Source organism: Lepidochelys kempii, chromosome 7 (genome assembly GCF_965140285.1).
Source record: "Lepidochelys kempii isolate rLepKem1 chromosome 7, rLepKem1.hap1, whole genome shotgun sequence".
Taxonomy (NCBI): domain Eukaryota; kingdom Metazoa; phylum Chordata; order Testudines; family Cheloniidae; genus Lepidochelys; species Lepidochelys kempii.
The window spans coordinates 42,111,547-42,129,444 of record NC_136386.1 but is presented as its reverse complement, the minus strand read 5'-3'; the positions used below and the strand labels follow the sequence as shown (position 1 = coordinate 42,129,444).

At 40.8% G+C, this 17,898-nt stretch overlaps 1 protein-coding gene across 4 annotated transcripts in view; it reads left to right on the top strand.

Moving 5' to 3' along the window:
* Positions 1-17,898, top strand: part of PRKCD (protein kinase C delta) — a 129,400-nt gene that overhangs the window by 61,760 nt on the left and 49,742 nt on the right. For all 4 annotated transcript variants that reach the window (XM_073352382.1, XM_073352383.2, XM_073352380.2 and 1 more), the window contains exon 2: positions 14,960-15,096. In XM_073352382.1, the coding sequence (XP_073208483.1) occupies positions 14,982-15,096 (115 nt within the window). In that variant the 5' untranslated portion in view covers positions 14,960-14,981. The remainder of the gene's footprint in view (positions 1-14,959; positions 15,097-17,898) is intronic.

Here is a 17,898-nt window from a genome sequence, read left to right as displayed (position 1 = left end):
ATTCAGTAAAAGCTTCCAATTTCCAGGGTGGATAAAAATCAATGATTTTTAAAAAAATCAGATTTTTTTTTAATTTAAATTGAATTTTTTTGATAAAATGCTTTTTGAGGAAAAAACCTATCTAAAAATAGTTTTAATTAAGATACATTATAGCTCAAAGGTATCTCATCATGGAATAGGGATTATAAATTCTAATTCTATAGTATGAAACAATATATTCATGTAACGTTTAAGAAAAGTTTTGTAAATGAGTTCCAGTAGTTCATGGATTAGGGACCCAATTTTATGAGGTTCCAGGGGCTTCTGCATAGATTATTTAGGTTATTCTTTCTGTCTACCCAATGGGACTCAGTGCTAAGTCTAGACGATACCATCAGAGTTGCTTAGTTTTGCAGTTCTCAAACTGTGGATTTGTGTCTCCAGAGATAATGTGCTTGTTAACAGCAAAAAATGTTTTAAATAAATAAATAATATATAGAGGTGAGAAATAACAGACTGCAACCCGATTGTCCCTCTGCAAATTTGTGAACACAGAAACAGTCCCTTACTTCTCTCTAAAAGTGCAAAATTTCAAAAAGTTCAGTGAATAGAAGATGGTGGGGCGGAACAGATCTGGACAAGGAAAAGAAATCTGGAGATAAATGTGAGAAGGGAGGGGGACAGGCACTAGAAACAAAAGTGAAACTGTTTGAACAGTATATTCCAGAAGTCTTGAGGTCTTTCTGAGTAGCCTTCATTGATTTGAGATCTACCAGACCATTCTCTCACTAGAAGGGAAAACTTATAATGGCAGCAGGCCGTAAAAGAGACCCCGTTTGGGTCTCATCTATTGCTGCATTGTGAAGAATATGTATTCAGGTTATAACAACAAACAAGAATGCACTTTTATGTAGAAATCCATGAAATCGATTCTTCCTGACTAGTGATTTAAATCCATTTAATTTAAATCAAATCTACCCTGCCAACTTTTAAAACTCACCTGAAGCTGCTGTAGAATTTTCAGAATGTCTGCCAGAACACTGCAGAATCCATAGACTTTTGCTGTAGAATTTTTCTCTAGCTTACCACAGAGCACATAAGTTGTTGCTTGTGGCACTCCTTTTGCAGTGAAATGTGGTACTGGCCACTGTCTGAGAATGGCTCTGTAGTCTGATGCAGCATGGCAGTTTCTGTGCAATTTTCTCTAGAGTAATGTTATGAAAGATTTTTCCCCTCTTTTTTTTATTTCAGATAAGACACACATTGAGCTTTTAAATATTTGAGATATAGAACTTGCAACTTCCATTGGTCTCCTTAAGAGCTCACATCTCCAAAGGCTAAGTCAAGGGCTTACGGGTAAGCCATTTGGCTGTCATATTTCATTGCAGCAATAAATTTCTCATGAGTTGAATGTGAATTCCCCTTTCTTATTTCATAAGTAGACTTTCTGAAGCACCTTTCGACATCTTGTCAAATGCTGTAATTAAAAGCTTGAATCAGCATTCAGATGCTCATGATTCTTCCAGTGTGAAGTTGCGGGGGGTGGGGAGGACATTAGTTCACAGAGAACACTGAGCAATAACTGTGTATATTGACTAGATGTTCATATGTTGGGTTTGGTTTCGTTTTGTTTTTTGAATGTGACTGAACTTTAGATGATTGGGTATTCTGCAGGGATTTTGAGAAATTTCTGCTGATTAGAATGAGTCTCTGTGGCTGTCTTTACTGCCAAAAAAGGTGGGTATTTTTACAGCAAGATAGTTAATGCACATTAGTTATCTCACTGTAAAATCCTAATGGAGACAAGTCTCTGTAGCTCTTACCATGATGTAGTTAGGTAAGGTCAGCTGTAGATGGGGCGGGGGTGGGGGGTGGGTAGAGGAAATAGTGTTGTCCTTGACTGCCTACATTGTGGATAAAAACTAGACCCTTGTGTGCACTTGGATTTCACAGCAAGATAGCTAATACATATTAGTTACCTGGCAGTAAACACACACCCTTTTTGGCACTGAAGACACAGCCTGTGTGTGTAAAGAAAACAGAGTTGCTTTTGGTTGTGAGAGCAAGTTTACTTCCCAGAGTAATTAATTTTTATTGGTAATAAAAGAGCAACGGTAGCCTTTGTTTTTGCCAGCAGTCTTGAACTGACGTAGCTCATACCAGCACAATCAGAGTGCGGTGGATCTTGCTGTCCCCATGTGTATGTTTTTGTGTTTTGGCAAGCTGATTGCATGTAAGTGTTTGAGTTCACAGTGAAGCTGAGTGTCATTCGGGGGGGAGGGGGGAGAAGAAAACATTTTTTCAGGACAACTAAATCTGGGGCTTGAAAGGTCAGTTTTGCATCTGGCTATCAGGAAGGGGAAAGATCACTGGTTCACTTAGAAAACACATACTTCAATATACTTACATTGTACTTATGAATTTAATGCTCTAAAAGTTCATGCGATGGGGGTTATGTTCACTTTAGCCAGACACAACATGAACAAGCACAGTGTAGACTTTCATCCAGCCTTGCCAATGCATCTCAATCTAAGCTCTTTGCTAGTCCCAGTCCTGGGTTTATTTGAATAGTGGTTTTCCAGCTGTGCTGAACTATGTGGGGACTTAATGATCTGATTAACTTTCCAAGAGGGACTAAGATCTAAACCATTCAACTCATTTTCACCTATGACCTAATCAGGACTTGAATCTCTCTCTCCAGAGGTTAAAGTCTGCAGCATCTGGTTCCCAGTTATACATGCATACTGCATGTTACTCACTATCTGTAGTCTTGTGTTGGCAGATGATTTGCACAGTCATTTAAGGTACCAATTCCTAGTCCAGCTGTTAGAACATATTCCTCATTAGAGATTTTGATTAGCATTATATTTACATTGATTTCTCAGTAGACGGTGTGAGGTATAGCTGGGATTTGTTACTTTTACTAAAGCTGTTTTCCTTTCTTGAGGAGGTTATGTGAATCCCTAATCCTAACAAATGAAGCTTCAGCTACATCAGCTTGAGGTTCAGTGTGGCAGAGTTGTCGTCTTAGTTCCTGGATGACATACTGTGGAAATTTGCATTATAGCGGTGCTTTTCAGTTGCCCAATGGGATAAATAGTGTTGCCAGGTAATTGCAAAGCTGAATAAAACACAGCTTTTCAGCTTTTTTTGTTGTGGAGGGGAACAGGCCATTGATCAAAATTAACATAGAATATTTTGTTTTAGGGATTTGTAAAATATTCCTGTTACAATTTTTGTGGGAAGGTTTTGATTTATAGTAGTTGTATGGCACACAAAAAAGAGTATTAACAAATATATCCCTTGCAATGCACTGACTTTCTTAGAGTTCACAATCCTTTGTCTAAATCAGTGGTTCTCAAACTAAAGCCGCCGCTTGTTCAGGGAAAGCCCCTGGCGGGCCGAACTGGTTTCTTTACCTGCCACATCTGCAGGTTTGGCCGATCGCGGCTCCCACTGGCTGCAGTATTCCCCCCTCTACTGAAAGCTCTAGTCTTCAGTGTTACCTTGCCAGCCTATCATTACAAGAGTAAACATTTTGCTTGTGCAAATTGTGATTCAGAAGATGTGATGGATCTTTTTTGACGTAGTGAAGGAAAGATCATACATTTGACCATTTTGTACTTTTTGGACTATTATATTTCCCAGTAAATGCCAAATAAGGTACAGACAAACAAGTTTTCAGTTGAATTAGGCTAATTAATAAGCATAGGCTTCCTGTTAGAAATAAAAAATATAATAGCCTTTACGCCAAATCCAGAGATTCAGACCAAAACCAAGAGAGATGTAACATTTGGCTTCTCAAATTCATCAGCAAAATTTTCATTTGGAAATGTGTTCGGCTGTAGGCTCAATGAGATAAAGGATTCTTGGGTCCTACTTAAACAGGATAGTTTGAATTGGAGGGATTGCATTAATTGTGAAAGATAGCTTTTGTATAATCAGGATATCATTCCATGGTGGAAATGATCAGTGAGTGGAGTTTATTTGGTTACATAGTTAACTTAACTGAAATACTATCATAATTCAAAGAGGTATCTTGCAGACCCCCTAATTAGAATAGTGATCAAGATTTCATAATATGGAAGTTGCAGTATTTTCTGGTAAAATAATACTGTAATGGGCAATATTAACTGCTCCATTATCAACTAACAGAACCATAAATCTAGGAGTTGTTTGGAGAAACATTATTAATACTGTGACTGATTGCATTTTAGAATACAGTATACTCCTGTTTATTAAGGTTCCCAACTGTCTAATCCCAACACCCTTGCCCTGCCTCTTCCCTGAGGCCCCACCCCTCCCTCACTCCATCCCCCCTCCCTCTGTCGCTTGCTCTCCCCGACCCTCTCTCACATGCCCATTTTCACTGCAAGGCCCAAACAGGCATATTTACTGTTTTGACAGATGTATTATGCTCAGTTCAGGTTTTATTTGTTCCAGGATGCTGGAGCTGGCAGCAAAATAGTCAAAAAGGGTACTTTTTTAAAAAATGAAAGGTTTTCATAATTCTTTCCCTCCCCTCTTCCCATTTTTTATAGCCAGCTCCATGTTTTTTGTCCACTAAAGTTATTGTAATTTTCTGTGTGGAATTAGGACCACACATTATCATAGCTGCAGTGGGTCCGTTAAAGGCCCACTCTTGAAGCCCAAATACAAATCCATAGAGCACAACCACAGAAATGCCTGTGATACCTATATAAATAAGTCTGTAGAAACTGACTCCCACACCTACATGCAGATACACACGTGTATTCATGTGTGCACATCTAGCATGCACTAACACACACAATTCCACATTATTTAATATTACAATTGTTATTTAGTGCCCAGAGACCCCAACTAAGATCAGGGCTCCAGGGTGGTAAGTGCTGGACATACACATAAAAAGAGAGAGTCTGCTACAAAGAGTTTATAATGTCGCTTGACAAAGGTGGGGAGAAATGTATGATACATTGGCTCTTCTGCAATTACTAATCAACAACATTCATTTTTTAAGAAATAATACATTTCTTTTAGAGTTTAGACACACAGTCTCTTACACACATACCATGCATGCATGCACACACTTGCCTACAGAGACACTTTTTCATACGCTTTTCCAGGGGCTGCCTAAATCACCCAGCTGGGAAGGGAGGAAGATGGACTGGAGGGGAAAAGATGGGGTAGGGTGGGGTGGAGGAGAGAGGATGGGGAGGTGTCAAGGTTCTTCCCCCACTCTGAACTCTAGGGTACAGATGTGGGGACCTGCATGAAAAACCTCCTAAGCTTATCTTTACTAGCTTAGGTCAAAACTTCCCCAAGGTACAAAATATTCCACCCGTTGTCCTTGGACTGGCCGCTACCACCACCAAACTAATACTGGTTACTGGGGAAGAGCTGTTTGGACGCGTCCTTCCCCCCAAAATACTTCCCAAAACCTTGCACCCCACTTCCTGGACAAGGTTTGGTAAAAAGCCTCACCAATTTGCCTAGGCGACTACAGACCCAGACCCTTGGATCTTAAGAACAATGAACAATCCTCCCAACACTTGCACCCCCCCTTTCCTGGGAAATGTTGGATAAAAAGCCTCACCAATTTGCATAGGTGACCACAGACCCAAACCCTTGGATCTGAGAACAATGAAAAAGCATTCAGTTTTTACAAGAAGACTTTTAATAAAAAATAGAAGTAAATAGAAATAAAGAAATCCCCCCTGTAAAATCAGGATGGTAGATATCTTACAGGGTAATTAGATTCAAAAACATAGAGAACCCCTCTAGGCAAAACCTTAAGTTACAAAAAAGATACATAGACAGAAATAGTTATTCTATTCAGCACAATTCTTTTCTCAGCCATTTAAAGAAATCATAATCTAACACATACCTAGCTAGATTACTTACTAAAAGTTCTAAGACTCCATTCCTGTTCTGTCCCTGGCAAAAGCAGCATACAGACAGACACAGACCCTTTGTTTCTCTCCCTCCTCCCAGCTTTTGAAAGTATCTTGTCTCCTCATTGGTCATTTTGGTCAGGTGCCAGCGAGGTTACCTTTAGCTTCTTAACCCTTTACAGGTGAGAGGAGCTTTCCCCTGGCCAGGAGGGATTTCAAAGGGGTTTACCCTTCCCTTTATATTTATGACAGGAGGGAAAGAGGCGAAGGATGAGAGCAGGGTGGAGGTGAGAGGGGGCAGTGAAGGAGAGAGGATTTTATTAGGATAATTGGGAGTTCAGATAATCAAGAGAGTAGCCTCTTGCCCCAGTCTCCCCAGCACTCTCCTTTGCAGTCATAAACAGCTGGACAGGGTATAGACCAGTGATACTCAGATCTCTTGGTTCAAGAGTCAAATCAGTGATCAGCATTACCCAAAAGAGCCACAGGAGTGTGAATTCAGTGTTTCGTTTATTATAGTACTATATGTTCGTATTTAAACAGTATGATGGGAAATACTTAGTTTTTCTATATTATATTATACTATGTTACTAACCAATTCTAGTTGATAAAATAATAATACGTGGTTAGTCATATTGCTGTGAGAATAATATTTTACAACCAATATAATAATAACCAACTACAAATGGTTGTTAACATAGTAAAGGCATCCTGACTGGTTAATAATTAAATCACAGTGTTTCAATATTATATGCAGGAAAGAGCTGGAGGAAACGTATTAAAGAGCCACTTGCGGATTGTGAGCCTCAGTCTAAATTTCATGGTATAGACTTTCCTGTTGCCACTATGAAGTAATAGTAAGGCAGCAGACTCCCTATCACCCAGGCTCCTTCTGTGGCTGCTTGGGTCAGTGCATGCATACCCTAGCACTGGCTTCTGGAGGCTGCTGGGGACGGGGCATGGAGGTCACACTGAAGAAGGAGCTGGGTGGGCACCTCAGTGCTGCAACAGCCAGAGCTATGACACAAATTCCACAGGGGACGAGGAGGTTGGGGGAGAGATGTGCATGCCGCAGGGTGGCTAAGTGGGGCATTGCAGGCCGCCTGGGGTGTTGCATGTAGGCAGTTGTTTTGGGGGTGGGGACAAAAAGACTTTGGATAATGTGGAGGTTTGGATGATAGGGTTTCAGATAAATGGCAGTATGCTGTATCTTGTTTTGGGGGCTATGATGAAGAATGTGGTTTTAAAAAAATGTACATCTTATTTCCAGTATGCATTTGTCTAGCTTCAACTTCAAGCAATTGGATCATGTTATACCTTTCTCTGGTTAAGCGACATGCACAGGCTGCTTAGAACTTAAAAATGTAGTTTAAAAATATTGAAAAAGGGCCTGAAAAATACAAATGAAATGGAACACAAACAATGTCGAGTAAGGTACAATTTCAAGATAAAGGATAAAGACCTGATATGATGATCATATAGTAGTATTGCCGATTATAACCAGTGAAAGTGGTGAGTCAGGCCCAAAAAATCATGAGTGACTTAAATTATGAATCTATTTCCACATGTTAAGTATCCTCACACCTTCTTGTCAACTGTCTAATTGGGCCATCTTGATTATCATTACAAAAGTTTTTTTTCTCCTGCTAATAATAGCTCATCTTAATTGATTAGCCTCTCACAGTTTGTATGGCAACTTCCAACTTATCTGTGTGTGTGTGTGTGTATATCTTCTTCCTATATGTTCCATTCAGTGCATCTGATGAAGTGGGCTGTAGCCCACGAAAGCTTATGCTCTAATAAATTTGTTAGTCTCTAAGGTGCCACAAGTCCTCTTGTTTGCAGATACAGACTAACACAGCTGTTACTGTGTTACTCTGAAACCTTAAATTATGAGATATTTTTAAAATTTATTTTGGGTTCTTTTTATTTTCCCTCTGGTTTCTGAGCACATGCTTTGCATTTTCAAGCTTTTTTCATAGATTCATCGATACAAGGTCAGAAGGGACCATTATGATCATCTAGTCTGACCTCCTGCACAACGCAGGCCACAGAATTTCACCCACCCACTCCTGCGAAAAACCTCTCATCTATGTCTGAGCTATTGAAGTCCTCAAAGCTCCTTGAGTCTCCTTTCATAAGACAAGTTTTTCATTCCTCGGATCATCCTAGTAGCCCTTCTCTGAACCTGTTCCAGTTTGAATTCATCCTTCTTAAACATGGGAGACCAGAACTACACGCAGTATTCCAGGTGAGGTCTCACCAGTGCCTCGTATAACGGTACTAAAACCTCCTTATCGCTACTGGAAATATCTCTCCTGATGCACCTCAAGACCACATTTGCTTTTTTCACAGCCATATCACAATGGCGGCTCATAGTCATCCTATGATCAACCTATACTCCAAAGTCCTTCTCCTCCTCCATTACTTCTAATTGATGCATCCCAAGCTTATAACTAAAATGCTTGTTGTTAATCCCTAAATGCATGACCTTACACTTCTCACTAAATTTCATCCTATTACTATTACTCCAGTTCACAAGGTCATCCAGATCCTCCTGTATGATATTCCTGTCCTTCTCTAAATTGGCAATACCTCCCAGCTTTGTATCATCCGCAAACTTTATTAGCACACTCCCATTTTTTGTGCCGAGGTCAGTAATAAAAAGGTTAAATAAGATTGGTCCCAAAACCAATCCTTGAGGAACTCCACTGGTAAGTTCCCTCCAGCCTGACAGTTCACCTTTCAGTAGAACCCATTGTAGTCCCCCCTTTAACCAATTCCTTATCCACCTTTCAATTTTCATATTGATCCCCATCTTTTCCAATTTAACTAATTCCCCATGTGTCACGATATCAAACGCCTTACTGAAATCTAGGTAAATTAGATCCACTGCATTTCCTTTGTTTAAAAAATCTGTTACTTTCTCAAAGAAGGAGATCAGGTTGGTTTGGCATGATCTACCTTTTGTAAAATCATATTGTATTTTGTCCCATTTACCATTGACTTCAATGTCCTTTCTCCTTCAAAAATTTTTTCCAAGACCTTGCATACTACAGATGTCAAATTAACAGCCTTATAGTTACCCAGATCACCTTTTTTCCCTTTCTTAAAAATAGGAACTATGTTAGCAATTCTCCAATCATACGGTACAACCCCTGAGTTTACAGATTCATTAAAAATTCTTGCTAATGGGCTTGCAATTTCGGGTGCCAATTCCTTTAATATTCTTGGATGAAGATTATTATCTGGGCCTGCCGATTTAGTCCCATTAATCTGTTTGAATTTCGCTTCTACCTCAGATGTGGTAATATCTACCTCCATATCCTCATTCCCATTTGTCATGCTGCCATTATCCCTAAGATCCTCTTTGGCCTTATTAAAGACTGAGGCAAATTTGTTTAGACATTGGACCATGCCTAGATTATCATTGACCTCCACTCCATCCTCAGTGTTTAGCGGCCCGACTTCTTCTTTCTTTGTTTTCTTCTTATTTATGTGGCTATAGAACCTTTTACTATTGGTTTTAATTCCCTTTGCAAGGTCCAACTCTACTTGACTTTTAGCCTGTCTCACTTTATCCCTACATGTTCTGACCTCAATAAGGTAGTTTTCCTTGCTGATCCCATGACTTTGAGGACTAGAACCCTGTTTAACAAACCAAAGGCTTACACTTCCATTGGGTCTCTTGAATCCGAGAGCCGGAGATTTAAGAAAACACCAAATACTAAAGGAGTCACATTAACATTGTGAAAGCTGGCAACCCCGATGAGAGCCAGAGCAGGGAAAACCAATATTCTTCACACATAGATGTATGAGAACCAAGAAGCCTAAAGATACCATAGGCCTTCTAGATTATCACAGGGAGTATAACAAAATAGTAGAAAAGTTAATTGAAATATTTTGCCTCATTCTTGACTGTCAGTGATGGGATAATGTCTTTCCCAAAGGCACCACTTATTGGAGAGCATTGTGTGGCCTTGACACACGTATAAGTCTAGAAGAATATTGATTATGGAGCAATTTGAAAAACTCAAGTGTAATAAATCATCAGACCTTCTTGTTTCTGAAGGAAATAAAGTGCGACAAAGGAGTGGTAAAGAGATTCTCACACGGTTATTCAATGCAGCTTTGAAAATAGCAACTGTTCCTGAAGAATTTAGTGCCTGTGCCGGAGGGGCGGGGAGGGACCAGAGCCAAGAGGAACTCTGGGAATTACAAATTAGTGAACCTCATTTGTTTTCTAGGGAAATGTATTATTTAGCAGCATTTATATTTTTCTAACAGTCAGCCAGTCACAACTATGTATGAGTACAAATATGAAAACAAAGTGCTTGTCCTCAATAGCTTGCAATATAATTGATAGTGAATCTAACTAAAGGCAAAACACTACCACACTGGGAAAATTTAGTTTGATCGGGTCAAACTGACACATTACTTGCAATTGAAAACTATGCCCCTCTCTCTAGTTAATAAAATTGTAAAGGTCCAAAGAAGGTCAACAGAGATAGAAATACATATGAGTCTATAAAAAACAGAATTAATTAGCATTGACGGGAGAGGAGAGGGAAAGTAGTTCAGGTTCTTTAAAGAACGGTGTATGTATAGTTAAAATCTCATCCATCCTCTCTTATGCTGGCACACTTGAACAAGGGGTCACTTGCTGAAATTAATGCTGGGTAAATTTAAAGCCAATAACAGGAAATAATTTTTCAGAGCTTGGAGTCAGCCTGTGGGATTCAGAGCTCCAGGAGATCAAACTCTCCTGCTGGAGCTAAATTTTAAAAGGAGCTGGATAATTTGATGAGTGATAACTTTTATTAGGCTTGCTAAGACAAAAGTCATGAGCTCATAATTGCAGGGTTCAGGAAGAAATTCCTCCCCACACACCACACACATACACAATTGGCTAAGTGCATTATGGCTTTTTTACACACGCACCCCCCCCCCTTTTTTTAAACTGAAGCATCAAGTTGGTGGCCACTGCTTGAGGCAGGGCATGAGACTTGAAGCACCAGTTGTTATATCTTGTCTGCAAACCCTGTGTTGCTTAATTTTTTTAAATTGGATTGTTTTCCTAACCTAGAAAAATAAACCACTTTGACATTTAAGTTTATTTCTGAGGATTTGAAACTATGCAACATATAATGATGGTATGAATTGAACATATCATTGGATATATGTTCAGTTACAATGACCTATCAGAAAATGATAGCTCAGTGGAAGCCAAGTTAGATTTTCCAAGCTTTGCAAAATCCTAACCTAAATTTTCAAAAGTGACTTAATTTGGGGTGCCTCATTGTTTTAATTTATTTTTCAAAAAATAAATCTTAATGTGGTCTGACTTTTGCAGAAGTGCTGAGCAGCTAACCTCTGAAATTCAGGACCCTGAACACTTACCTCTTATATAGCACTTTTCATCACTAGATCTCAAAGAGCTTTATAAATGAAGTCAGTGTTGTTGTTCCCATTTTACAGATGGGGAAACCAAGGCACGGCTAGGCGTAGTAACTTGCACAAGGTCACCAAACAGGTCAGCAGCAGAGTCATGAATAGAACACAGGTCTCCTGACCTAAAATCCGGATTACTGAAGAATCTTGTCTTAAGTTAAAGCGTTCAGTGGAGTGTACTGGTAAGTTCTAGATTTCAAACATGAAGGGCATGATTCTGATCTTGTTCACACCAGTTTTACACAATGGAGTTAGTGTAGATTTAGAATAGTGTAGGTGAGATCAGAATCAGGTCTCAATTCCCTAACAGAAGAAATGTAAAATGTAATGACAGACCAATAAATGGTTTTCACAGCAGCCTCCATGTCCTCCAATGTCCCTTTAGAAAGGAAACCTCATTTGACAATAAAATTAGGTAAGCAAACAAAACTTTTTCTATGATTATTCAGCGTGGTGTTCCATTGTATTATGAATTTTCAGACCTCAGGACCATAAATTAATTTTAGATTTATTTTCTTTATTCTTCCTGAATCAGAGAAGTGTTGACAGTTTCAGGTTCTTCGTCTCTCCATTATTTCAAAACAATTCATAGTTGTATTTGGTTTTTTTTATCAGTGTCTCTGTGAAGGATAAAACAAACATTGAGTACTCAAGGTTTAGTTGTGAACTCGGTGGACAGAGAAAAGGATGTAGCAATAATTGAGACATGAGATAAGAGACTGTATGAGAGTTTTAACTGACTTAGATGGATAGGAAACGCTGTAATATACAGATGTTATGAAGAAAGAAACAGCAAGATTTAGAAATAGCCTGTATGTGAAGGCCTAGAGAGAGAGGTCCAAGTCAAGATGACACCCAAACTATGGGCCTGAATGACAGGTAAATGGTGATGGTGTCCACAGTGTTTGAGAGAGGAGATAGATTAAAACCCCTGTTTTAGTCATGTTGAGCTTGAGCTGATGGCTAGACCTCTACTGAAGTTGTAATGTTCTAAACTCCTCAGAACTAGCTTAAAGCCAAAGAAAATGATAGAAATGTATATATAGTCTGAAGTATATATTTAAAGGTACCTTTTGCAAAGCTGCCATAGTGCTAACTGAATAGGCGAAAAGTCTTGGAGTAATAATGAATGAATCAGTGTTACTGGAAAAGATGAAAGCAAGAGTGTGAAGGAAATATTTCTGTACTAAGCATGTAGGAAAGTGCGAAAGTAAACATGGACTAGTGATGTATGGGCCACTTATTTAAACAGCATGTTTTTAATGTTGAAAAGGCACCTGTATTCAGTGATTATTTAACACTGTTTGGCAGGAGGAATTATCCTGACTAGTCAAGACAGATCTTTCCAAAACAATGTAGGAAATCTTACTGTAGATTCAGCAGTTCATCAGTGCTTCTGCAAATGGAGGCAATGTATTAAATGACAGAAGTTATGTCCCTTTCTGCATTGACTACCTACCTCTTGAGGTTGCACAGAGAATTGGCAATGTAGCTGTGCCTTGGCAGGACCGCATAGCAACTAGAAGAGAAGACATTCTGTATTCCCATGATTAATGAAACAGTTATGTAAGACAAGGTTTGTCATCTTCAGTCCTTGGATGTGTGGATTAAAGGGGTAGGTAGAGCACTACTCCTGGGGGCATGCTACACCAAAAAATTAAATTCTGCACCAAAAAATAATAATAATAAATTCTGCACGCAATATTTTAAAATTCTGCAAATTTTATTTGTCAAATAAATATGGAGGTTCCATCATGGCGTTGGGGAGCACAGGCCACTGGCTGCATGGAGGTGGGAGATCACTGTGCAGTTCCTCCTTCCCTCCCCCCAGACACTGACTCAGCGGTGAGGTTGCACCCAACCCTGACACAGCGCAAGGGCCGGGCCTGCCCCAAAAGCATCCTAGGGCCCTGCCCCTCCATGCTAGGTGTACCAGGTGTGGGCAGGCAGGCTCAGCAAGGCAGAATCCAAGTGTGGACGGGCTTAGTGGGGGGGGGGGGGAGGGATCCAGGTGTGGGTTGATAGAGTTCTATGTGGGGCAGTCTGGATGTGGGCATCTCAGTGGAGGATCTGGGTGCGGGGGGGATCTGGATGCACAGAGGCTTGTTGGGGGGGGTTCTGAATGCAACGGTAAGGGGACTCTGCAGGGGGGGTCCAGGTGAATGTGGTTGGCACTCAGCAGGATGAGGTCTGGGTGTGGGGGGGATAGAGCTCGGCAGGGGGAGTGTGGGTGTGGGGGGCTCAGTAGAGGGTCCAGATGCTGAGGAAGTGGGGCTCACTGGGGTGGGGATCCAAGTGCAGCTGGTTGGGGCTAGGTGAGGTGGGGATCCAGGTATGGGTGGCTCGTCAGGGTGGTCCAGGTGCAGAGGCAGTGGAGTTCATCGCGGGGGTTCTGAGTGCAAGTGGGGTGAGGCTCAGCAGGAGGGTCTAAGTATGAGGGTGACTGGATGCATGGGGGTTGGGCAGATGGGGGAGCAGCTACCTGTAGAGGGATCCCTCTCCCTGGAGCTGAGAAGTGATGGGCGCAGGAAGCGGGTGTGTGGGGAGTGAATTTGTAGAGCTTCCTGCATCTGGGAGAGAAATCTGGGGGTGGGTCTGACCCGGCTCTGGATGCTGTGCAGGGGAAGAGGAAGTCCTGTCCTGTCAAGCCAGGACTAGCAGCTGGCGCTGGGTAGGAGCCACCAGCCGGGTCTTCCCCAGTCCCACCCTCTGCCCCACGGTGATTTTACGTCTCTGCCAGCTGCCCTGGGCACTCGAAACATGCTGCTGGGGAGGGTCACATGTCTGCTCTTGTGGCTTCCCTTTGCTTCCCTATCAGAAAGACATTTTTCTGTGGGGAAGTAAAGAAATCTGCAGGGGACATAAATTCTGTGCATACACAGTGGCACAGAATTCCCCCAGGAGTAGAGCAGGCAAACTTCTGAGAGAAACTTCCAACTAGAAGAAAGCACTTTTTAAAAAGTGAACATCTCTGATTATGCCAAGTGAGCCAATATGCCACATGATAGTTGGTCACATCCACTTTGTCAGATCACATAAGTGCTTCCAAAAAAAATCATAACTTTGTTAGTCTTAACAGATAAATGCATTCAAGGCAGTGGAATCTCAACAAGTTTAATGCACATGTAAGGTCATTATATTTGGGTTACAGTTCAGTTTTGTAGTTCATAGAGGTCTACATTGAGTGTTTCTGTAGCTTTGATGTTAAACTCCATACCAACAGAAGCGCTTAGTTAATCCATTAACTAAGCGCTTCTATTGGTATGGAGCTTATCAAAGTTAATCTATTAACAATATGCTGCACAGCCTTATGTATTCAAAGGGGCTGAAGAGGTTGTGACTGTGATTTGGACATATTGGGAAGGAGGTCTCTTCAAACTTGTCTGGTTAAAATATCCTCTTAGCAATATCTAATAATGTGGCTTTATTATAATCTACTTCAGTTCTACGGTTGTGCTCTCAAAAAGTGCCCTTAAATTTTTACCATGCAAGTTTTGCACATTCAAATAGATGCATTAGCAAAAGTTGTAAGGGCAAATTTAGAGACTGGATTTGGGGTCACTTTGATTGAAGCACCTCATATTAGATTTTGGTTTTCTTATCTGCTTCAACCCAATTTTTTATTTTAGGATTTATATTTTCTTTTGTTCACCTAGATTTGTGCCACTGTTGTGAGCAATGGCTCCCTTCTTAAGGATATCTTTCAACTCATTTGAGCTGGGACCAGTGCAGAATGAAGGGGAGCAGCTGCAGCCCTTCTGCGCTATAAAGATGAAAGAAGCCTTGACAACAGGTACAGTAATGACTGACACATTTCTAGACTTGAATATGCTTTAGAAATTACATACTCTACACACGTGCTGTGGCAGGGCTGCAGGACTCAAGACTCAGTCCTGCAAGGTGCTGAGCGCTCTTGTCCTGATCCTGCAAAGCACTTAGGTGTGTTGGCTTCACTTAAAGAAAAGTGAGAAGTTCCATTGACTTCTGTGGAGTCCATGCTTTTGCTGGATGTGGCCCAGATTGCTCAGCACTTTGCAGGATCAAATCCTTCCTTATTAATTTCCTATTTCTCTACAAAAAAGAAATGTATGTGGCAAAACTTTCTAATTGTCCTATTTGCATAGGTTGTTGTGGTGACTAGCTAATGAGCTAACGTTTGCAAATCCGCTCTCTGCATGCTAATTGGTAAAATATGCTTACCTGAAAGTTTGGGGAGAACTGTGGTATGTATACTGGAAGAGCACTCTACATTGCATTGGGATGAGAGCCCTTTTTCTCAAATGCAGGACAGTAAATAGCTGCAGTGTGTTAAATGAAATATAAGTTAGTGGGAAATTTTGGTTTATCATCATCACCAAGGGTTCTTGATAGGAATTAATTTGTATGGAGCTAATTATACTCCATGTGAACATGTCCCTGTGACATGTTAATGCAACACAAACAATAATAATTACCTATGCGGTGGGGGAACACAAGTTCTTTGACCTTCATTTCAGAATTAAATTAGTACAGTATGTCTGTACTAAACAAAAAAGAATTAACATTTTTGAAGGATTTAGAGGCCTGTAGAAACTGTCTTCCTCTCACAAGAATTTAGGCCCATTTCTTCCTATGATATTTATCTAGTGGTTGCTCATAATAGCTGCATTGAGTGGGCAGTAAAATCATAGGAATTGCTATGCCATATCATACCCAAGGGCCGTTATTCTATCTCTGACAGTTGCCAGCACTAGATGCCTCAGAGAAATAACAAGAAACACCACAGTAGGCAGATGTGGGATAATCTTCTCCACAATCTATAATTGGTAGAGATTGTCTTAAGACCTGACAAATGAGGTTTTACATCTCTCCCAAAAAATTGTTCGAATTAACTATAACTGAATATTCTTGTTACCTGCATAAATATCCAATCCTTTTTTGAATCTTGCTAAATCCTTGGCCTCAGTGATTTCCTGTCGCAGTAAATTCCGCGTGCTGTGTGAAAGTGTTTCCTTCTCTCCATTTTGAATGTCTTAACCATTCCAGTTCCTTGCACATCCCCTTGTTCCTGTTCTGTGACAGGAAGAACAGGCACTCCTGATTTTATCTACTTTTACCATGTCTCTTACTTGTCTCCTTTCTAAAATAAACAATCCCAATTTTTTCAATCTCTCTTCATGAGAGGTTTTTTTCCAGGCCTTTCATCAGTCTCATTGCTCTTCTCTGAAGCCTCTTGAACCTTGTTGGACTTTTTGAGGAGTTTTTTTGGAGATGCAGTGACTGGTTCTGCACAGAGTGTGGTCCTACACCGCTGCTCTGCTGTAGGGTCAAGTAACAACACACCAGGGTGGGGCAGTATGATGCTTTCTCGGGGTACCCAGAATTGTGAGTCACCTTGTTACCTTCCTGCCTCAGTAGAAGAGAGAGATTTCTTTGTGCTTAACTGGATGTTAGCTACCCAAACAATCTCCTCAGGGCTCTGCCAGCCCTTGTGTGCCTAGAATCATAGAATATCAGAGTTGGAAGGGACCTCAGGAGGTCATCTAGTCCAACCCCCTGCTCAAAGCAGGACCAATCCCCAACTAAATGTGAAGGCAACATGGAGTCAGCACACATGGGAATAAACCACAATTGTCATTCTGACTCTGGAGACAAAACAATGAACTTTGCAGATACAAGGGGAAGGCAAAAAGGACACCTTTTTGTCCTTCACTGAGAAAGCAAAAAGGTCAGTGCTTTTTCAATTCATAAGAGAGGGATCCCAGCCATGCTGGCTGGAGACTCTGAGAGATTACTTTAGCTGAAAAACTATTTTAGACAAAGGTTTTAGCCTGATGAAGTTAAGTTGGGACTCTATGAAGTGTGTTTCTGTTTCCATCATTATCCTTACTCACTAAATGTTAGCCTTTTGATAATAAACTTATGATTGTTTTCACTATAAGTATCTCTCTATGGTGTAATATTATAGTTGAATCAAAGTGTGTGTACTCATGTGTGTACTGCTTCCTTGGAGGACAGCTTACCTGGGAATTGCTGAGTGTGTCCAGTGACTAAGTGCTGGCCATACAGGGGAATGCTTCAAGAGGGTTTGGGGACTGGCATGCATCTAGGCCCTGGTTGTCATGGGAGACTTCCATCACCCTGATATCTGCTGGAAGAGCAATACAGCAGTGCACAGACAATCCAGGAAGTTTTTGGAAGGTGTAGGGGACAATTTCCTGGTGCAAGTGCTGGAGGAACCAACTGGGGGAGAGCTCTTCTTGACCTGCTGCTCACAAACCGGAAAGAATTAGTAGGGGAAGCAAAAGTGGATTGGAACTTGGGAGGCAGTGACCATGAGATGGTCGAGTTCAGGATCCTGACACAAGGAAGAAAGGAGAGCAGCAGAATACGGACCCTGGACTTCAGAAAAGCAGACTTTGACTCCCTCAGGGAACTGATGGGCCGAATCCCCTAGGAGAATAACATGAGGGGGAAAGGAGTCCAGGAGAGCTGGCTGTATTTTAAAGAATCCTTATTGAGGTTGCAGATGTGTAGAAAGAATAGTAAATATGGCAGGTGACCAGCTTGACTTAACAGTGAAATCCTTGCTGATCTTAAACACAAAAAAGAAGCT